This window comes from Penicillium paradoxum (genome assembly GCF_028828445.1).
Source record: "Penicillium paradoxum strain IBT 22861 chromosome Unknown utg000006l_segment0_segment0, whole genome shotgun sequence".
Taxonomy (NCBI): Eukaryota; Fungi; Ascomycota; class Eurotiomycetes; order Eurotiales; family Aspergillaceae; genus Penicillium; species Penicillium paradoxum.
The window spans coordinates 285,727-307,995 of NW_026643184.1; the positions used below are offsets into that span (position 1 = coordinate 285,727).

The 22,269-nt window shown below is 43.0% G+C and overlaps 6 protein-coding genes across 6 annotated transcripts; 4 read left to right on the top strand and 2 right to left on the bottom strand.

The window, feature by feature from the left end:
- Positions 1 to 138: 138 nt before the first annotated feature.
- On the bottom strand, positions 139 to 2,142 carry N7457_006615 (CLPTM1 family protein; the record flags this gene model as incomplete). The annotated part of the gene is made up of 3 exons (XM_057177659.1): positions 139 to 945; positions 1,008 to 2,057; positions 2,107 to 2,142. 3 exons carry the CDS (start codon positions 2,140 to 2,142, stop codon positions 139 to 141), a joined length of 1,893 nt encoding a protein of 630 aa, XP_057029403.1.
- A 232-nt stretch (positions 2,143 to 2,374) lies between these two features.
- Positions 2,375 to 3,765, top strand: N7457_006616 (short chain dehydrogenase/reductase family protein; the record flags this gene model as incomplete). Its single annotated transcript, XM_057177660.1, has 5 exons — positions 2,375 to 2,646; positions 2,721 to 2,806; positions 2,868 to 3,032; positions 3,083 to 3,153; positions 3,217 to 3,765. 5 exons carry the CDS (start codon positions 2,375 to 2,377, stop codon positions 3,763 to 3,765), a joined length of 1,143 nt encoding a protein of 380 aa, XP_057029404.1.
- A 280-nt stretch (positions 3,766 to 4,045) lies between these two features.
- N7457_006617 (uncharacterized protein) lies at positions 4,046 to 5,534 on the top strand (the record flags this gene model as incomplete). Its single annotated transcript, XM_057177661.1, has 2 exons — positions 4,046 to 4,063; positions 4,923 to 5,534. The coding sequence occupies 2 exons, from the start codon at positions 4,046 to 4,048 to the stop codon at positions 5,532 to 5,534; spliced, it is 630 nt and encodes a 209-aa protein (XP_057029405.1).
- A 1,065-nt stretch (positions 5,535 to 6,599) lies between these two features.
- On the top strand, positions 6,600 to 7,161 carry N7457_006618 (uncharacterized protein; the record flags this gene model as incomplete). The annotated part of the gene is made up of 2 exons (XM_057177662.1): positions 6,600 to 6,759; positions 6,821 to 7,161. 2 exons carry the CDS (start codon positions 6,600 to 6,602, stop codon positions 7,159 to 7,161), a joined length of 501 nt encoding a protein of 166 aa, XP_057029406.1.
- Positions 7,162 to 19,172: 12,011 nt separating this feature from the next.
- On the bottom strand, positions 19,173 to 21,234 carry N7457_006619 (uncharacterized protein; the record flags this gene model as incomplete). The annotated part of the gene is made up of 4 exons (XM_057177663.1): positions 19,173 to 20,318; positions 20,375 to 20,854; positions 20,928 to 21,105; positions 21,167 to 21,234. The coding sequence occupies 4 exons, from the start codon at positions 21,232 to 21,234 to the stop codon at positions 19,173 to 19,175; spliced, it is 1,872 nt and encodes a 623-aa protein (XP_057029407.1).
- Positions 21,235 to 21,295: 61 nt separating this feature from the next.
- On the top strand, positions 21,296 to 22,171 carry N7457_006620 (SNAP receptor SEC22; the record flags this gene model as incomplete). Its single annotated transcript, XM_057177664.1, has 5 exons — positions 21,296 to 21,329; positions 21,387 to 21,421; positions 21,472 to 21,598; positions 21,640 to 22,052; positions 22,109 to 22,171. 5 exons carry the CDS (start codon positions 21,296 to 21,298, stop codon positions 22,169 to 22,171), a joined length of 672 nt encoding a protein of 223 aa, XP_057029408.1.
- Positions 22,172 to 22,269: the final 98 nt, after the last annotated feature.

The window sequence follows — 22,269 nt, forward strand, 5'->3', positions numbered from 1 at the left end:
TTCTTGCTACAACATCGTAAAAATTATGATCCGATGCTCACTACGACGGTGAGACCGAGCAAGTGACTACGTATGCGAATGCGTTGGTTGGATCTGATTCTGGCTATCAGCCATCGAGACCTGCACATGAAGCGTTGTTCACTTCCTCTTGCGGGTGGACGACTTGGGAGCGGCCTTGGAAGAGGATTGGGTAGCCACTTCTTCCTTCTTGTCGCTCTGGACAGCAGGGGTAGGCTCCTCTTCCTCATCGCTGTCACCTCCCTGGCCGAACTCGTTGACGCGCTTGTAGTCAACCTTGTACTTCCAGCCCTGGTACAGCCAGATGAAGAAGATGACATCATCACGGAGAGTGGCCAGGCGGTGAAGCCAGGGCATCTTGACAGTGAAGGCGAAGAGATCGTCGATGAAAGTATTCAGGAACTTGTAGGTCAACGCCTTACCTGGCATGTGGGCAACAGACTTCAACCGGTAGTTGATGTAAAGACTGGGGACCATCATGAGGAAGCCGTAGGCGTAGACACTACCCACCAAAGTCTCAATGACATAAGAGTACCATGACTTGTGGGTGTTATAGACGAGGCTGTAGGCGGCGTATGCGAGCAGGAGAGGCACAGCCACGATGTACAGGTAGCGGAAGGCGATTTCATCATACTCCTTGGTCTTCTGCTCGGTCTCGCTTAGCTTGTGCTTGTCCTCGAAGACAATCACGTAAGGCAGGAACGAGAAGCGCGAGTTGGCCGAGGGTCGGCGCAAGCGAACGTCGACTGTCTTAGTGACCTTCCAGAATTCCAGAAGGATACCAAATCCTTGACTTCCCAGAATCATCCAAGAGGTGTTCTCGCTGTTGTCCATGAGGTAGAGGAAGATGACAGCCTGCATAAAGACATTGGCCAGGATTGTCCGAACTGAAGTACCGACAACATCCTTCTTCTTACGCCAATGGGCCTAGAAAATGACAGCGTTAGTAATGTACTGACAGTCACTTTGGGTAGTGGGATATTACTTACAATATCGTTCTTGAAGGCCAAAGTCTCGAACAACATGTGCAAGATAGTGACCACACCCGTGGTGCCAAGAAGCCAAATATTAGTATCCAAAAGGATCTCCTTCACCATCTCCCATTCGGTTCCATCTCCACCGCCGGGAACGGGGTTGCCATAGGCAGCCTGGCGAGAGCTTTGCTTCGAGCCCTCGTCAACACTGCTGAGGATATTGAACTTCCAGTTCGCCATGTTGTTGACAGTGATACGCAGGGGCACTGTCTCAACGGTGGAGTTCAACTCAGTCATATGGGTCTTCAGCTGCCAGAAAGTGTTGAAGAAAGCGATCGGGTAGTACCATCCGTTCTTTCCGCTGACATCGCGGGCGCCGGTCCGCTCCAGCTGTAAATACTGGCGAGCGGCAGGGTTCATCTGGGCCAGTCTCAAATCTCCAGAGTCTGGGATCAGGGACAGAGTGAAGTTAGGGTGGTAGTATGACATGGTGGAAATACTCGGGGTATTATCCTCCTCCTCAGTTTCATCTTCGGGGCCAGACAGGAGGTTCTTCAGCTTCTTGACCTTCTTCTTGGGAAGATACTGGTTCAGGGGTCGAAGGAAATGAACTGCATCGGCCGTGTTATAGTCCTTGGCAGCGGGATCCAGTTGGTATCCGGTGCGAGCCAAAAAGAAGTGAGCCCAGAGGGTTGCATTCTGTTGGACCTGCTTCGGGAGCTTGATAGTGGTGTCGATCTCGCGAACGTCGCTGTAGTTTCCAATAGTGAAGTTCTTTTCCTGGGCCACAAGAATACCGTCCGATGACTTGAAGCTGGGCGCGACGATAGAGGGAGTCACATAGATGGTGAGATCGACAGCGCTGTCGGAGGGCCAGATGGGAGCAACGAGTTGGGGGAGGGCACTGTGTTCGACGACTTCGCTCGGATCGGGGCGATCGGCGAAAGCGGGGATAGCACTGGACTTCGTGCTGGTATCTTTGTTCTTGCTTGACATGAACTGGTTGATACCAAATTGGACGATCATGAAAATTGCCAGCCCCTGGAGGGCACCCTTGAGGCCCGTCTGGAAACTGGTCAGTAAATTCAACGTATACTCAATGGACAATACATACACCGGGCTCCGCTCTGCGTGGCGGCTGTTCAGGCATGATGTGGGATGGAGAAGAGAAGAGAAGAGGCCAGCGAGCCAGCTAGCACCCGTTTGATTAACACGCGATTAGTTCGAGCCCCCGGAACTTTGGAACGCCGCCTTGGCATTTCGTTGCGCTTCCGACCCTCCGGCCATCTTCCTCACTCATTTATATATCTAGATACTGTTTTTTTCTGAGATCTGAATTGTAACGTGATGGGTAGCGTGCCTGTCCATTGGCATTGAACCTGATGGACAATAACCCCTCCTTTGATGCCGGCGCGCAATTCCCGTCGCATAATGAGCCCCGAGTATGGTTGATCACCGCGGGGGATTCACCCATTGGCCTTTCAGTTGCGCGGCAGGTCCTTGCGCATGGAGACTATGCGTATCTCGGATTAGCACATTCAGCTTTGGAACGCGATGAGCGTCGTCGCGATGAATTCGATGCTTTCCTCTCGGAGGTGGAGCAGCACGGCGATGGTTGGAAGCAGCGCATGAAGACGGTGCCGCTAGATATCCGGTGCGCTGTCCTATCCAGGAATCCAGAAGCTTTTTTTCAATGATCTGATTGACTGATGAGATTTCGAGATACAGAATGATGGGAGAATGCCAGGCGATTGTCGCAGATGCAGTCGCAACGTTCGGAAAGGTCGACATACTTTTGTGCTGTACAAGCCAAGGTGGGACTTTGGGTCTTCATGGTGCTCTACTATACCAGGGATGTACTGACCTGCTTTAAAGCCCTCATCGGTACAGTCGAAGAGCTTTCCGCCTCCACTCAGACATTGAATCTCGTGCGCGATCAATTCGAGGTCAATTATTTCGGACCTCTCAATATCATCAAGGCCATGCTCCCTCATATGAGAAAAGAGCGATCGGGACATGTGATGATAATCTCGGGAATCAGTAAGAAGCATATCTCCTGGGTGCTTGGGTATTTGTCTGACAATATACAGCTGCGCATATTGGCACACCCGGATTGGGGATGTACTGCGCCGCAGGCTGGGCATTAGAAGGATTCTGCGATGTCAGTCTTTCTATGCATACTTGGGCATCTGAACCCCGTTACATGAACTAACCAATATCACAGAGCTTGGCCTATGAAATCGCCCCTTTCAACATTAAGCTCACCATCTTCCAATGCAGCATTGAGATTGGTATTCTCACCAACTTGGTGACTAGCGTCCCTCCCATTTTCCCCGCCTATTCACCTTCCAACAATCAAGCGCCTCTTTTCCGCGGCATCCTCAACCATCTAGTACCTCAATTACCTGATGCTTCTACCTTCTCTGACAGTCCTGTCACACCCAGTCGGGCAAACGATGGAAATGCCCGGGTTAGCTCCATTGAAAATGGACCATTCTCTAGTCCGGAAGTTGTCTCCATGCATCCACCACTAAGCTCCGCACATCTTGAGGTGCTGGTCTCTGAGACCGTATTTGCCATCACATCAATCGGCGGCCATGAAAACCCTCCATCGCGCCATATCGTTGGGCAAGAAGGTGTTGCGAGCGTTAAGGAAAAGCTCAAGACTGTGAGTGAGGAATTAGAGGACTTTATCCAAGCCAGCTTTGCTGTTGATGTTGCTGCGGATTCGGGTCCTATTTCTTCTACGCCCGGGATGCATGATAGGTATTAAGAGAGACTGTCAATCCTCAACTATATCTTTTATTGCAGTAGTATGAGGGCTCGAGTGCGCTATATAATCTCAATCGGGCCTTGCAGTCTAAGTCACGCCCGTGGTCAACAAGGGATATCAAGTTGTCGGATTGTCGACATCAAAACTGCCCTCGATTGCTGTGGTTATCCTGGGGGCACGCCCAACCCTCAAAAGCAAGAAAAAGGTACCCCGTTTGCTGGAGAGTCGCCGATACAGAAAGCATATCCTCTAACCCACAGAGTGCCTCAGGCCCGCGATCATGTCCGTCCAACCCGGGGTCCTAACGGATGTCATCCCACAATATCATATCCTGACTACACCCAGGATTTCTTCCCGAGTTTGGTCCTTCGCAATTTATTCGTAAATTCTCTTCGCCAATGTTTTCTCTAATTTGGAACCCCCGAAATTGAGGGTGCAGTTGAGACTATGTTGTATAAGAAGAGTGGGCCACGTACCTAGGTACAACAGACACCGGTGTGCATGTACCTCGCAGAGTATCAGATTCCCAAGGAATCTCAAGAATTGCCAGTCCAAAGCCGTGTGTTTGTTTTCAAAGGCACATCCGCAGCATCAAATTAGGTTGTGATCTTCGGCCTACCCCGTATAAAGGTCTCTGGTCCCGGATCAACCATCTGATTGGGTGTAATTCCAACAATTCCACCGCTTGTGCCTCATCCATGTATGTGGCGATACGAAGTGGCAGAGGTCTCTGCCCTTAATGGGCTATATCAGTGCATTGGAATCATTAACAGCCGAAAGGCGGGGTTGGATACGAGCTTGATTCATCGAAGACAACGACGACAACACTGCCCCTGAGCTTTTGAATACGATGGTTGGTAGACTCAAAGTATAAGAACAAGCGTCATTTTTCGTTCTCTGGAATTCGAAAACACCCCTTACCCATTTTCTTTGAGATCCTCAATCGGTCCTGCAGTCTGCTACTCTCTTGGCCAAAAGAGACACCTCAAACATCTCTCATCATGCGCACTTGTCAATCCATCCTGACCCTAGCCTTGCGCTGCCATCTTATTGGCGCGAGGAGTGGATGCTGCCAGTAGCTCCCCTCATCACCGGTCGAGCTCTCGTACCCCGCCAAGCGTAGTTGTGCCCCGCAACAACACAAACCGCCTGTTCAGACGGAACCGGCGGATGCTGCCCAATTGGCTCGCCCTGTACATTCATTTCAGGCGAGCCGAGATGTGGACGCGGTTGTGTCGGCGGTCATACTTGTCTCGCCGGCGGCTGCTGTGAGACGGGATACAACTGTCCTACCATTGGCGGCAAGTTCTGTGTCCCAGCAACGAACCGGTGACATCACGATTCCAGTTATCACGAGTTCTTCATATCTGGACTGGGAGCCGACGGAGACTCCAGATGTTGATACAACAGAGACCATCTCGGAACCTATCATTACTTCGACGTCTGCAGGCCCATCTCGCTCTCCCAGCACACCAGACCCGACCCCGACAACCACCGCGAACAGTGACCGCAGTAGCGATGGTACTGATAGCAACGGCAGTGGCAGTGGCAGCGGCAGCGGCGGCTCATCTTCGTTGGGCTCTGGAGATGATACATCAGACGATTCGTCTGACACGTCTGACTCCTCTGACACATCTGATAATCCATCGGACGCAACATCATCCACGGGCTCTTCTGACCTCCCCGGGATAGCCGGTTCATTATCAGTGAGTTTGGAATCATGGATGGCATTGGTTTTGATGGTGCCTTTTGTCGTGTATAAACTATAGGATTTATGGGAGTGCAGCGAGGATATGGTCTATAATTGACATCTTGCAATTGTTGAAAGGCTCACGCATAATCTACGACTATGAAATTGCAAGTTGTTTATTGGTTTCTATGATGGCAAGTGCATATGATCGATTTGTAAAGCATAAATGATGATACAAGGTATAAATCATGGATATTGATTCCCATGAAGTGAAGAATCAAAGGGTGACATCATTATAAATCCCAATGGGGAGAAAGCAAAAAACAAAAATCAGATCGAGAGGCAAGCATGATGGTTGCTGGAGAAGGAAGCCAATGGAGATACCTAGGTACCTACATACATAGGTTAGTTACGATGTAGGTATGTATGCACGATGTATGTACAATGTACATGTATGTAACTACATGTAGGTACATGTAGGTAGCTACGGAGTACTCCGTATACGTACCCCCTGGATATTTCCTCTGCGGGGCTTTCCTATCTTGGCTGCCACTTTTACGAGGGCAGACCTAGGCAGTTAGGCTCACTGAGTAAATTTCAGTCTGGACTCAGACTCAATGGCTTTGATTGGCGGCTCACGATTACGGAGTACTCCGGGATTCATCAGAGGCATCTATTCCAAATTGAGCACTCAGTCCATCCATGATGCTCCGTCCATAACCAAAAGGGCACCCGGGCCCACGATACTGTTTATTTGTGAATTGTTTTCCGCCTACGGAGTACTCCGTGATCAGCTTCAGTTTCTTGAGATGTTCTATACTCCTTTTCCACCCTCAACCTCGTCCGGCTGTTATGCACTGTGGAACAAAACCTGCAGGTGGCGCTCATGTAGATCATTACAGACACTACGGTGTAGCTCTGAACTATGTGTAACCGGTTCCAGCTTGCAGCTGAAGTGTGACAAGCTGCGCGTCGGAGCACAGTGTAGGCAAGGAGAACCTGAGGACCTTTTGATTTAATATCTACTCGAATTGAGGAATATAACTATAAATACGGCTTCGATTCCTGGCCCAACCCTTCAGCAACCATAGTCATTTGGCAACACCTACTGCGACTGATAAACCGCCATCACATACCATACAACATGGCTTCGACCTCGCCCGCATTTAACAATGTCCGCATCCGAGACCATGAGGACAAGGTCTTGCTGGCGCGCATTACTGAGTACTTCGAAGCTTTCGCCAATGCCGATGCCGATAAAATGAACAGCATGGTGGCTGATGATTATCGCATGTCCGACATCCGTAAGAGCCCATTTCCCATCTCCCTTCTCCATTACCATTCTAACACTTTATTTCCATATAGCTCTCGGTATTGTCAGGTCACCCAAAGAGGCTTGGTACCAACAGAACAAGGGGTTCGGCGGTCTTATGACAAATATCTCAGTTGAGGCCATTTCGCTCCACGGCAGTTCCGAGCCCGGCTCGTTTGCGGTCTTGGAAAGCGTGTCACGGTTCACATTGAACGTTGATCCTCCCGAGGCAGCCAAGCCCAACCTTCCTCCTGGAATCAAGAAGGGTGATTCCACGGGTATGATCATGCTATCTACGATATGGTGGGATAGTGAGGGAAAAGTGACCCGCGAACTTGAGTATGGAAGGCTGTTGTGGGAGGGCTTTGATATCAATGCCTTCAACAACTGGTAAGAGGAACAAGCATTCGAAGTTCCTGATGGACTCTGAGAAGTCATTTGAATGTAGATAGGCCGTTGGGGGAAATATGGTAGCATGGAATGCTAGTCCAGTCAGTTATTACATTAGTCGTCGAGCCGCGGGAACGGCATCAACAAATTACCATGTTTGGCCGGATTGGCTCCTTTTTCGGTTGAAGGTTTCCGCACTCGTAATGGATCATAGCTGGTGTCTACTACTATTAAATCTATAATGGGAGATCCAGTGAGGATGCAGAAGTTAGAAATAGAGTGTTGTTTTGGGCGGCGCAGAAGTAGTGATTGAAACAGGAAGGTTGGCGGGTGGGCGTCAAGAGTATAGAATTAGATGCAATTACGTCTTCCCACATACGACCATAGACTCAAGGGAACCGGGCATCCCGTACGCTCTGCCATATATTGACTAGTAGTTAGATGACCAGCGAATACCCACTGTTGTATGTGTGTGCGCACCGACCTTTTTCTGATTCGTGAGGAAATTCCCTCATGCCGCTCTACTCTTCAGCTCATTCAGCCCCGAACACCACGATTCCATGCATGCATATGCTGCACGTGTCCATAGTGCTGACCTGTCTTTTCCTGCACTGCCATTTCCGTGCGTTTTTATTATCCGTTTTATCCAAAGACCTCCCATTTGGGACATTCTTGGCCACTCTTCTGACCCCTCCTCTTCGTTACTATCCTCTCCAACCTCTGGTATGATAACCACACGAAGCGAGCGCTCCCTTGAGGCTTATAATACTTGATAGCCTTTGAACCCGCGATGCCCCTAATGGCTCTTCTGATGAAGATGAATAATGTTGTTGCCGGCGCGATAGAACTTGTTCTGGCTACAATGAAATTCATTATAGTCATAAAGGATACTGTGATCAGAGAGATGTCTTAGGGATGGATTCGCTCTCAGAGAGGGGGTGATTGGCTCCAATCTCAGGCTGTTTGCCTGCTGTCGATGAGCTACTCCACTGTAATTCAAAGTCGTAAGTTTAATGAAATCGTCCCTTTGCCTGTTCAGAAGAGATCAGAGCGATACCGTAAATTTGAAGGCAATCGTGCGCCCCACCACTTATTTTCTCAGCAGTCAGCACTTCTCAAAAAACCAACTTTTTGTACTTCAAATCTCAATTATCTCAACAACCCTATGCTATCTATATATCAAGCAAGCCTTTACGAGAAAAGCGTATTTCCGTTAATGAGACGTTTAATCTGCGTTTCTCTAGGCTTTAGTAGGCGGGTAGATCGTTAACTTAGTAAGCTCCTTAATAAGCTTAGTGCTAAGCTTATTAGCCCGATTAATGGTATCTACTGGAGGGGAGAGTTAGTTACTAATCTATATTATGTTTTATCGTATACTAGCCTTCCTTTAGAAGGAAGGCAATTCGTCTATTATAAAAAAGGGGTCCGGATCTGCGCACCATCGATTTTCCCATTTGCACCATTTTACGTCAGCATTTTCGGAGGATGTCGGATAAGGTCATATGATTTTTAACCTCATCTATCAATCTGATATTATATATGATACCAAATAACAAAAATAACCTTATAATTTCCGCATTGGGCAACCCCTAAACGTATGACCACCCTCCCCGCACTGTGAGCACCTGCTTAGAGCCTTCCGCTTCTTTGGACCCTCCTCCTTCCCTATTGGACTATTTCTGACCCTTTTTGTCTTTTTCGGCACTATCGGAGATTGAACTAGGGCTGATTGTGCACCCAAAACGGGTTTAATATACCAAAAAAGGTCAATTTTATCTAATAGAATTAGCTAATTTAACCTAATTAGGGTAGATAGTCGATACTTATACGGGAGCCCTATCGAGCTAGTAAAATAGCCCGTATAATACCTAATTAGGGTATTTTGTAGGGCTAATTCACGTTACTAATAGATTAGTCTGATAGTATATTTCGAGATATTAGATCGAATACCCTTATATAGCTAATTAGATATAATCTTTAGCGTTAATATCTTATTAGATTTAATCTAATAGGATATCTTAGTATACTATCGATTAATAACTATCGTAATAGTATCTAATACGGACGAAAGGTTCCTACTTATACTATTAAGCTCCCTTTTTAGCTACGCGTAAGTCCCTTCCGAGCGTGAAGATACTAAATTACCGAAATAGGTAATATTTATAATCTAAAATCGGATAAATTTCTATTTATAAATTAGCTAAATATCTATTAAATATATAATTAAACGATAATTAAACTAGGATTTAAGGTTTAATAACCTTAAATTATACTTATCTAAGGTATTTAACTAGGTAAGATCCCTCTATTATTATATAAAGGCTTTAAAATAATTATTTTTCGGATTATCTAATATCGGATTAGCCGCTATAGTAATAAGACTCTTAGCCCTAGCTAATATAGCTTTATTAATATACTAAATATATATTAAATAGGCTATATTAGGAAGGATATTATCGATTACTACTAATAATCCACTATCTCGATTAGTAATAAGTACTATATTTAGGGGTAAACTTAGCTATTCTTAGAATAAGGTTTATAAAGCCTAATTATAGCCCTTTTCCTACTTATAACGTATAAAATAGACTATAAATAGGAAGGTTTAATTAGTCGGTATAATACTAACTACTTCTAAAAAGGGTATTTTATATCGATTTATTTTATATATATAGTCTAATATAAAAACCCTATTATATTAATTAGTAAGTGATATTCTATCGGGGTACGCTAGTACTAAAAAGGTAATTTTATTATTAGCTAAGAGATCTATTTTATACTTATACTTATATTTAGCTATATTAAATAGCAAATATTCGATTTTAGATCGATTACCCCTCTCTTTTTAGCGAATTATAGCGATCTCGTTATAAATATCGCGCGATATGATTAGGTAGGTAGCTTAATCCTATAATATCTCGATAATCTTCTTAGATAGTATACCCTTTTAGGATAGCTCTTTAATCTTATTAATCTCATCCGGGGTAAGCTTCCGAGCTTAGTAGTAGCCTATTATATCGTTAGCGGTATAGTTATAGGTAGGGTTCCTAATCTAGAGATACTAACTACCGCTTTTAGTAGTTATATAGAGTCGAAAAGGGCAATCTTACCGTTTTAAGCTAGTATTGCGAGGTTTTTGCCTAATTAGGGGGTTAGTAGACCATTTTAGGGTCCCTAATCTAATATATTATATAGTCACATTTTTACCGGGGTTACTACGAAGTATAGTAGTATAATAACCCTAGGAAAGGGTATACTTTTACACTATTTCGACTAGCTCCTCGCGGGTATTATATACCGCTTCCGGGGGGGGGTAGTAGTTACACTATTTATTACCCAATTAGTATAAATTGATACCAAAGTGAGATCAAACTAAGAGAGATCTAGGGTAGATCTAAGATCTTAGTATATCTAGGAACTAAGAGAGATCTAGGGTAGATCTAGGAATAAGCTCACTAGTAGACTCAGCAATAGGGCTAGTGTTACGACCCTCTACTAGGAGAGTGCCTCATAGGCTGGATCCCGCCGGGTCCTATGACCCAGAACCCGTGACCTAGCAGGGGTAGCATGACCCCCCGCCAGAGACCGCACTAGGGAGACTAAGTCCTACCGGGTCAGGTGACCTAGTCCTATGACCCGCTAAAGGTTATCTATATAGAGACTGCTAGGGGAACTTAGCTCTTTAGCGATTAGTTTATAAATATACTAGTACCCTACTATTCCTTCACTCTAGTTCTATATTACCTACTAGGACCCGCTAACACGCCGGTCCTAACATTCTAATCGCTAAATCTTAATTAAACTAGACCGTTAGAATACGTAATATCGATAACTCGATATATAAGCGACCGCCTAAGGGGAACCTTAGCCCCGATCGCGGAAACGAACGACGTCCCGGGACCCCTATAACCCCTACTAGAAGAGGTAGAGATATAAGAAGTCGACGATAACCCTTAAGGAGGAAACCCGCCGGATCCGATAACCCCGACCGAGGTAGATAAAAAGGCGGAACTCCGAGAGTTAGAGACCCTTAAAAGACGTCTAGCTCTAGTAAAGGAGAAAAATAGGATCTATATAGAGCTATAAGATAAAGAAGAAAACGTAGTAATCCTATAGGCGAGAATATAAGGATCTAGGATCCGTTAGGGTTCGCTAAGTAGTACTACTAGCTAAACTACCTATTAACTACTTAAGGCTACTTATATAAACTCGATTATATCGTAAGGAAGTACTAGAGGCTATCTATCCTATTAGAAGAAAGCGAGGGAACTACGTATACCCTATAATATAATAACGTATAAAGCTAAGAGTTCGGGCGAATATAATCTCTTTAAGTCGAACTAAGAAGCTTTCTAGAATAGATACCCTAACTAGTTTATTAGCGATATACGTAAGATAGACTAAGTAACTAAGTTCTTAGCGCTAAAGGTTAATATAATATAGATAGAATACTATAGGAATAACCTAGGTATAATATTTACCTAGTCGGTCTTTAAAATATAGGCGCTCGCTTAGATTACCGACCCTATCGAGATATAATAAGAAGCTAAATATAATTAGTAGTAGATAATATAAGCTAAGTATTAAGATATATACTAATACGTCTTAAAGCTTACTAGACTCTATAACCGCCTAAAAGATACGCTAACTAGATAGATAAGAATCGACTATTTAGAGACGGGTATCGTTAAGGAGGTATAAAATAAAATAAAGAGGTTTATAGCCCCTACTATAGATTAATAGGATAACTAAGTAGCCTTCTATAACTAAATTAAGAAAGTAATACTAAGTAGGATATTATATCTTAGGGAGGCTAAGAAGATAGCGCTAAGAAATACTATAGACTTATAAGGATCTAGTAGAAGACCCTTTAAGGGAAATAGCGCCTTCTCTATATAGTAAGCTATAACTACTATAGAGGGTAGAAAAGCTACTATAGGGTCTAAATAAGACTAAAGCGGAGATAGTAAATTCTATAACTTCTATAGTAAGCTAGACTACTATATAAAGAACTACCGTAAGAAAGCTATAGTAAACGCTATAGCCGTAGAAGAGTTAAAAAAATAGATAACCCTATACTATAGACTCCTATAGTATTAGGGATAGTTCTCTTCGGAGAACGTAAGAGAGTATACTAAGTACTTATTTATAACGTACTAATATTAGACGTTAAGACTAGAGCCCCGACGGAGGTAGCTAAGACGTTAATAGATAATAGCGTAATCTAGAGCTTCGTAAGCTAGAAATAGGTAAAAGAGAACCTAGAAGAGATATATATAATAAATACTCGCCTAGTAGAAGCTATAGATAGGTATAAGATCCCTTTATATAGAAGCTAAGAAGTATAGCTTAGTCTAATAGACCGGAATAGAACCTATAGAGTTATTAAAATAACCTACGAAGCTATAGATATAATAATCTATAATATAATCCTAAAAATAGATTAGCTTAGACTAGTAAATCCGGATATTAACTAGGTAACTAATAAGTAGGCGTATAGAAATATAGCCCCGCTAAAAGTTAAAACCCTCCCGCTAGAAGACTTTAAGGAAAAAGTAAGACTATAAGGTATACTTAGAGAGCTATACTTAGACGTCGATAAGGTTATTAGAGAGTTTATAGTAATATTAGGGGTAATATAAAGCTCGGATAGGACCTCCTATCCGGTATAACCTCTAACTAAACTCCCGCTAGAATACTAAGATCTAACTATTATAGCGAGTAAAGAAAGTACTATAGTCTTTCTAACCTACGTAGAGTATAATTATATAATCGAGCTAATATTAGATAAGATACCCCCTTAAAGGCTAATATACGTACTATCCGCTAAAGAGTTAGAAGTCCTCCGCTAGTATATTAAAGAGAACCTTAAAAAAGGCTAGATCCGATACTTAAAGAGTTAATCGGGTATACCTATCCTTTTTATACCGAAGAAAGATAGTAAGCTTAGACTCTATATAGACTATAGAGAGTTAAACGCGATTACTATTAAGAACCGCTACTCTCTACTACTAATTAATAAGTCCCTAGTAAGATTATTAGGAGTATAGATCTATACTAAACTAGATCTATAAGATACCTACTATAGGATCTATATAAAATAAGGAGATAAGTAGAAAATAGTATTTAGATACCGCTATAGATATTTTAAATATATAGTAATACTATTTAGACTCGCGAATACTCCCGCTACTTTCTAGATATATATTAATAGAGCCTTAGTAGGACTTATTAATATCTACTTAGTAGTATATCTTAATAATATACTAATCTTCTCGAAGGATAAGGAGACTTATATATATTACGTCCGAGAAGTACTAAAACGCCTAATTAAGTAGAGATTATTTATTAAACCTAGTAAGTATATATTCTATATAGAGAGAGTTAACTTCTTAGGCTTTATTATCTCCCGCTATAGAGTTATTATAGACCCTACCTAAATAGAAACGATAAGCTAGTAGCTAAAGCTAACCTATATCTTTAATATATAATAGTTTATAGGCTTCGCTAACTTCTACTAATATTTTATTAGGAAATAGTTAATAATTAGCGCCCCTTTTAACGATCTAATTAAGGGGCTAGACGTATAAAAGAAGGGAAGAAATAAGCGCTAAGAAGGGTTCGTCTTTATAGAAGAAGCGTAAGAAGCTTTTAAAAGGACTAAGACCGCTTTCTAGACTATACCGATACTTATATACTTTAATACTATATTAAAAACTATAATAGAAACGGATATATTAGAAGCCGCTATTTATATAATTATATTATAGCTCTATAAAGATAGATATTAGTACCCTATCGCTTTCTACTCCTAGAAGATACTAGTAGTAGAGAGAAATTACTAGATCGGTAATTAAAAAATATTAGTAATCTTTATAAGGTTTAAGGAATAGCGCTACTTCCTTAAAGGAAATAAGTATCTAATTATAGTAATAATAGATTACGCTAATCTTATCTAATTTATAACGATTAAGGAGCTTATAAGACGCTAGATATACTAAGTAGAATACCTTATAGGTTTTAACTTCGTTATTATATTCCGCCTAGGGAAAATAAACTCTATAGATACTTCTAGTAGACGATCTAACTATATAGTAGACGAGCTACTAAATACTATAAGTTATAATATTTTTATATAAAGACTTAAGGAGACTATCGGTAAAGGCGCTAGTTACTAAAGAGATCTATAGAATACGATATATCTAGGCGTTATAATAACTATAGTATATATAGAGATCCCTACTAAGCCCGCGACGAATAGACTACCGAGCTAAAAGGAGGTATATAAAGTAGCTAAAGAAGAAACTATATATACCTATAAGCCGCTAGAAACTATAGTAGAACTTATACTTAAGATATAGGCGAAGAATAAGTTCTATAGGAATACGTTTAGAAGGATACGGGAAACTAGCGACTTTAAATAACCCCTAAAGATATAATAGAGTATAAGAAGCTAGGATAGACTACTAAGATATAATAACTATATCTATATTCCCGAAGGCGAACCTATAATCTACTAGGAAATTATAAGGATCTACTATAACGATCTATAGGTAGACTATTATATAAGGAAAAGAACGCTATAGGCTATTAGACGTAAATACTAGTAAAAAACCCTTATTAAAGATATATAGGACTATATCTTTATATACTAGATTTACTAATCTAATACTATTAAACGCTATAAGCTATATAGACTACTCGAACTACTATTAGTACTAAAGAGACTAGGCTAGTAGATAAGCGTAGACTTTATTATAGGCCTACTACCCTTAAAATAGAAGGGGAAGGCCTACGACGTAATTATAGTTATAGTCGATCTATTCTTAAAATATTCCCTCTATATTTCCTATACTAAAGATGTAGACTCGTTAAAACTTATAACTTTATTTTACGAAAAGGTTATACCCCTATAGGGAATACTAGAAAACCTTATTAGTAATAGAGGTACTATCTTTATATTAAAATTCTAGAGCTATTTCTACTATCTCCTCGCTATAAGACGTAGACTATTAATAGCCTATTATCTATAAACTAATAGGTAGATAGAGAGATAAAACTAAAGTATTAAGTATTACCTATATAATATAGTAAGCTAGTACTAAGATAACTAGATAAGATAGATCTCTCTTATATAGATCGTCTATAATACTACTATTTATAGTATACTAAAAATATCCCTAGCTAAAGTATTACTAGGATTCTAACCGGAACTAAGAACGTTAGTACTAAATAGGAAGATAGAAATCTATAATAACGCTAAAAGCCGTATAGAGAAAATACTAAAAATACGAGAAATACTAAGAAAGCGCCTAAAAAAGTCGAAAACTATAATAAAGCGAGCCTACGATAGGAAATATATAGAGAAGTCTTTTATAATCGGATAATAGGTTATACTAAGAAATAAGTATATTAACTTAGGACGACTATATAAAAAGCTAGATAACCGCTATATAGGACCCTTCGCGATAATAGGTATAGTAGGATAATAGGTATACTAGCTAATCCTTACGCCGAGATATTATAAGATCTACCCTATATAATATATTTTAATACTAGAGCTATACTATAGAGATCCGCTAAAAGCTTAAGAGCGGCCTAATCCTATACTAGTAAATAACTAACCTAAATAAGAGATCGAAGAGATCCTTACCGATAACTATAAAGACGCCGAATACCTTATTAAATAGAAAGGATATAGGTATAAGGAAAATACTTAGGAGCTAAGAGAAAACGTAGAAGATATACTAGTATTCGAGAGTTACTATAATAAAAAGAAAGAACGGCTAAAGCGTATAATACGCCGAGGAAGATCTATAAAGAAGAAGTTAATATAATCTAGGATCTACTATTAAATACGTTTTAGGAAGGTTAGAAAGACCGGAGTAGGCTTAAGAACGCTAAACCTAATAGCTAACTATTAAATAGACCCCTAGAAAATAACTAACTACGTTAGTATATACTATAGATAGGTTAGGGGAGGATCTAGAATACTAATAAAGATAAGGAGCGGACGAAAAATATCCTAAAGAGACTATAGATATATAATAAGAATATATAAGAGTTTATCGCCGAAAAATAGGACGAAAAGTAATATAGCTAATACTCTCTAAAGGTATAATATAATAACTACCTATACTAGACGAGTAATCTCTAAGATACGCTTATATTCTTACCGCTATATATATAATCTAGCCCGAGAAGGCGCCCGAAGCTAACCTATAACCCGACTTATTAATAAAATCTATATTAAAGGAGGCGGAGGGGGTAGAGGAGGTAGAGAGGGCGTAGCGCGAGAAGGACCGAAAGGCGTAACTATACCTATATAGATATCTCGAGTTAAAGTATTCCGCGTATCTTAAAACCCTTATATAATCGTAAAGAACGATATATTCTACATAGGGGTAGTATAGGGCGCTAAGATATAAGTATTAGCTTAAGCGTCGAGCCTAGAATCGACCTAAGGAACGTTAATAACCGCTAATACGAGCGGAGGTCTATACTTACTATTATATAAGACTACCGCTTCCTTATATAATAGTTATACTAGGGAGTATTAACGTTAATCCCGCTAGGCGGAGGGATATATATATACCCTAGGTTATATCTAAGACGGTCTATATAACGCTAATACTACGTACTTATAGGGTTAGTAAGGGAGACGACGGCCGGAGGGGCGTAATTATTAATAGAGGTATACGTCGTACTCGCGACCGGAGGAAAGGGAGCTACTATAATAAGTCGAAATGACCTATAGTAAGAAAAGCGAGACGACGAAAAGCTATAAGAAGAAAAGCGAAGCGACGAAAAGCTATAAGAAGAAAAAGCGAAAGGACGAGGAAGTATAGAAAGAAGAAAGCTATAACTCGAAGAGAGATAAGTGAAAAATATATAAAGAACTTAGATTATACGCGACGAAGAGAGATAACGCTTAAAGCTCCGAGTCTATCTATACCTTCTACTATAAAGATAAATTACCCTCTTTTAGATAGCTAGACATATATACTATTTTCGAACCCTCCCTATCTCGACTATAAGAGACCCTTAACCCCCGACCCTTAGCTATAAGGACGTAGCTATTTAAGGAGGGGGAAAATGTTACGACCCTCTACTAGGAGAGTGCCTTATAGGCTAGATCCCGCCGGGTCCTATAACCTAGAACCCGTGACCTAGTAGGGGTAGCATGACCCCCCGCCAGAGACCGCACCAGGGAGACTAAGTCCTACCGGGTCAGGTGACCTAGTCCCGTGACCCGCCAAAGGTCATCCATACAGAGACTGCCAGGGGAACTTAGCTCTTTAGCGATTAGTTTATAAATATACTAGCACCCTGCTATTCCTTCACTCTAGTTCTATATTACCTACCAGGACCCGCTAGCACGCCGGTCCTAACAGCTAGCAGTGGGGTTGATATCAGTCATTTTGATAAGAATGATTGGTAAAATGATGGAAATCAGAGATGTAGGGTGCAGAGAGAGAGATCAAGATCTAGGGTGCGGGGGAGAGAGAGAGAGAGAGAGATCTGGGGGGTGGAAGGGTTTAAATAGATCTTGTAAATAATGGGTTGCTATAGAGATCAATATCAGATTGATAGATGAGGTTAAAAATCACATGACCTTATCCGACATCCTCCGAAAATGCTGACGTAAAATGGTGCAAATGGGAAAATCGATGGTGCGCAGATCCGGACCCTATAAAAAGCACAGTATTACTTAATAGTCTCTATTTCCCGAATCCACTAGATAACCTAGGAACCTGCGCAGGATCCTTATACCGGGCCCATTTATGGGCTTTGCGGAAGTCTACACTTAACACCTCATAATATATTCATTTCTTTGCACATTGTTCGTGATTTATATACAAATTTAGTCCCAATCCTTCAATTGTCATTTATATCTTTTCAACATTTGAACCCAGCTCAGAGCCCGTCATATATCCTTATGAATCCACATTACCTGGATGTGGATTTGTTCTAGATATGAGTGAAAGACAAAAATACTTGATCATGTTCATTCAGACTCGAAAGACGGAACGTAGGGCGAATCTTCACGGCGCATCAACTGGGTTTATGCACTTGAGCCGCCAATTGGCCGCAGGTGAAAAGTGCCGTCAAGATGGAGGACATCAAGCAATATTCAAGAAAGCCCCATTGACCAGTTGATATGTTGAATGCTATCAGTAACCATACACAAATGGTGCAGGTGCCAGCACGCTTCCCGATCTCGTCTTGGCCCCAGTCGTACTCGCAGGGATCGTGGGTCGGGACTCGCTGCCAGCCGGAACACCCGTTATGATAGTAACGGTGGTGGGATCAACAGTCACCTTGTCCGAATTGGAACTTTGAAGCGCCTCCCTGGTCTAGGGGCAGCATCTGGGTCGCCGATATATATATTCACGACCGTGCCGTTCTCCTCAAGTACGATACGGACTTCGGAGTGCGAGTCGTAGTCCTCGTAGATGATGTTGCATGTCCGTCGACGGGTTTGCCATCCAGATCGACAAAGAGGAGACTATCATACGCAAGGTCGTGATAAGCATCCTGTTTTCCATTGCCAAGTGATCTGAGGTCAGCGTGGCAGACGCCAGGGGGGTCGCTAAGCTTCGCAGGCGATGTGTCGTTGCCGAGAGAGCCTCTTTGGAATATGACGGGTTGAGAATCATAAGGTCGGTCTGCCGCGTTCGCTGTCGGGGGTGCGATTCCCCGCATTTCCCTTTCCAACGTTCGTACTGAAAGTACACGTACCTACACGTAGTACATACACAAGGTACCTGGGAGCATGTGCTGTGCACTGGGCACGTTTTTGTTACACCGGTACACTCAAATATCTAAATTGAGGTACCTAGGTACGGTCAAGCACTAGTAATTAGCTGTCCATTCCTAGCTAAGCAGTTGTCTGATAAGCTCCGCGTGGAGCAATTCCGTCCTAATCTTGACAAGGAAATGAGGGTACTGTATGCATCAAAATCACAAAGGGTATGTCGTACGGGGCATTTCAATCCTAGAAGTCGAAGACGCCTATTCATCTTGTCCATGCTGAAGGAACCACGCCTCTCGCACATCAAAGAGGCTGCCCATATCCTGGTTGTTTCGGTAGCAGCGGATTTCCTTCCAGGCATTCGCAGTACGGCCGTTGGGCATACGGCCATCAATTTGTAGGATTTTCAAGACGAGTGCTTGTGGCGAGGCGATATTGGGAACGATGATTTCATCGGGCCCATTTGTGGTAATTGGGGTTGCGTGTTGTTTATCGGCTGCTGTTGTGTCAATATCGTCCTCGCCAGCCTTAACAGGTCCCTCGGCACTGTCCGTGGCAGTATCGGGGTGCGCTATGGACGAGTCCCCTGCCATGACCGGTTGAGTTACATTGCCTTCGGGTTTGGCGGTGAGAATAGATGCTGCCTCTTCTTCTAATGGTATAGATGATTCAGGTCGGGGGGACTCGAGGGGGTAAGAAAGCTTCGAGGAATCAGACTCCGGTTGGGATGGTTCTGCGCCATCTCTGTAGCTTTCTGCAATTTTAGCTTCCAGGATGCTCATGACAGAAGGCTGAGGCTCGTAATTTTGTGCTCTTTCCGGTTCTCGAGGAACGTCCACTTCTTCAGACACTGCGGGCTTCTTAAATGCCTCGAATTCTTTGGGTGGCTCCAGCACAGGCTGCTTAGATTGATTCTTAGGTGGTCTTCCTCGCCTGCGTTTCACTGGGGGTTGAGGTTGGGGCTCAGGAACATTGCGTTTTGATTTTCCATCCTGCCTACTACCCGGGCTGACAATAACGACGCTGAAGTTCTGGGATGATTCTTGGCTCCTTTGATTGTTTGAAGATGCAACGATTGCCTCTTTATCTGCGTTGGTATCCAGCTGCATCTGATCTTCGTTGGGATCTGCAATCGTGGCCTGTAATTCTGGCTCCTCATCTTTCGTTCCCTTATCATTCGGGGGTATTGAGACTGGCTGGGATTCTTTGTCGATGTCGAGTTTCACATCTTGGCCATTCGAGGCCAATTTGACTGGTTGTTGGTCCGTATTGATATCGACTTTCACACCCTCCGTATCATGCTGTAATTGAGAACATTGCTCGGCCTTGTTATAGCTGCTGCGTAGAAAGACTCGTTCACCAGAAGGAACCGCAAAGTCCAATTTCGCCCCATTGATCCCGTGGATCTATTTCGGTTAGCAAATGCCCAAGCAGAATGCAGAACTGAAGGATCAATGCATACTCTAGTTTCTTTTTCAATGACTGTTCTACCTGGGCCCTTTCCATAGACATAGTAGAATTTCCAGATATCGCCTAGCTGGATGACACCTTCGTCGATAAGGGTTTTCATCTTCACACGCGCACTCTCTCCAGCAGGTGCGGCCCAGACAACTCTCTGCTTTTGTCCCCAGAACTGCTCATATTCACGCTCCTTAAAGTTATCAAAATCTCCATTCTCGCGCTGCTCTCTGGCCACCTGGGCCTGGTGGAGCCATTCGGGATCGTAGCGGCCGTTCTGGAGGTCAAGCTGGAACTGTCGAACACCATCGCGCCAGTTGTTGGAATATCGGATAAAGGATTCGGGCAGGGGATCTATCTTTGCATCCAAATCGTTTGAGATCGCTTGTGCCTCTGGGTGAACATCTGGAGGGAGTAGAGCGAGGATCTCGCGCTTCTCGCTTTCGTCCAGACAATTCCATGCTTCTGGCTGCGCTAGCAGTTTCTGCATTTTCAAAGTTAGTCAGAAGCTATAAATCGCATGGTCACATCAGCTGAGTTCGCTTCATGGCTCGTACCACTAGATCAAGGTCAATGAGGAGAGATTTCTCGCTCGTCATCAACTGCTCCTCACTCCATTTGCCTCTAGCGGCAGACCGTCTTGGAGTCCTAGTTCGTGAGCTTTCTTCGGGATTTTGGGTCGACATGGCGAGTCCCGACTGTTCTGCTACATTGGCAGAACGGGAAGTAGCACGACTAGCGCATTATTACAAAATGTCAATAAGAACTGAAAGTAAAATGCACATGCGGAGCTTACCCCGAACGTCGCGGTTCTGCCACATCGGCCTTCGCTACCGCCTTCCTGGTCCTCCTCCTTGGGCCCATTCTCACGACGAAACCAATGTGAAAGCGCTGTCCCTCCTAACGAGAAAGTAACGTCTTGAAGATGGTTAGGTCAACACAAATCGCAAGGCTAGATGGTGAGGAATCCCATGAGGTGGTAAAAGGTGAAGAGTGCTGATGTGGAAGTCAAACAGGCCTTATGCTAGCAGCCTCCGTCGACGATGAGCAGGTATGTGCTAACAATGAATTAAGCTGACGGCGCGCTTACAATATATTCAGGCTGAGTCGGAGCTTTCTGAGATTAAGAGTCAAGCTAAAATGATCTTTCGGCGATTGAATCGCAACTCCGCACCCCAAGCCAGTATTGAATCTGGCCAATACAATCTACAGCAAGTCTTCCATCAATGTCAACAAAGCATCGCAATGTCACAGGTTCTAACTATGTAGATTGTAGCTACACTATCCAAGACGATATCTGTTTTCTATGCATCGCCGACAAGTCCTACCCTCGCAAGCTCGCCTTCACCTATCTTGCTGATCTGGCCTCTGAATTCACAACTACATATACCCCCTCACAATACCTCTCGCCAAGTCTCCGTCCATATGCTTTCGTCGAGTTCGATACTTTCATTCAGCGCACAAAGAAGCTATACCAAGATAGTCGCGCATCTCAGAACCTTGACAAGCTGAACGATGAGCTCCGTGATGTCACCAAGGTAATGACGAAGAACATCGAGGACCTCTTGTACCGAGGCGATAGCTTGGAGCGGATGGGCGAACTATCGGGGCGGTTGCGCGAGGACAGCAAGAAGTACAGAAAGGCAGCTGTGCGCATCAACTGGGAATTGTTGCTGAAGCAGGTCAGTCTATACTTTGCAACAGATTCCCCCTGACCGGTTGACTAATCATCTCACAGTACGGACCTTTCGCTGGCGTCGGGCTTGTCATTTGCATCCTTCTTTTCTGGCGATTCTTCTGATTCTTTGCCCTGCGTGGCCGTGCTCCTGGGCCTCCCTTTGTATGAATGTATGCATAGTTAATACCTCGGTGATTGCGGGTTACAATCCGCCGATTCTA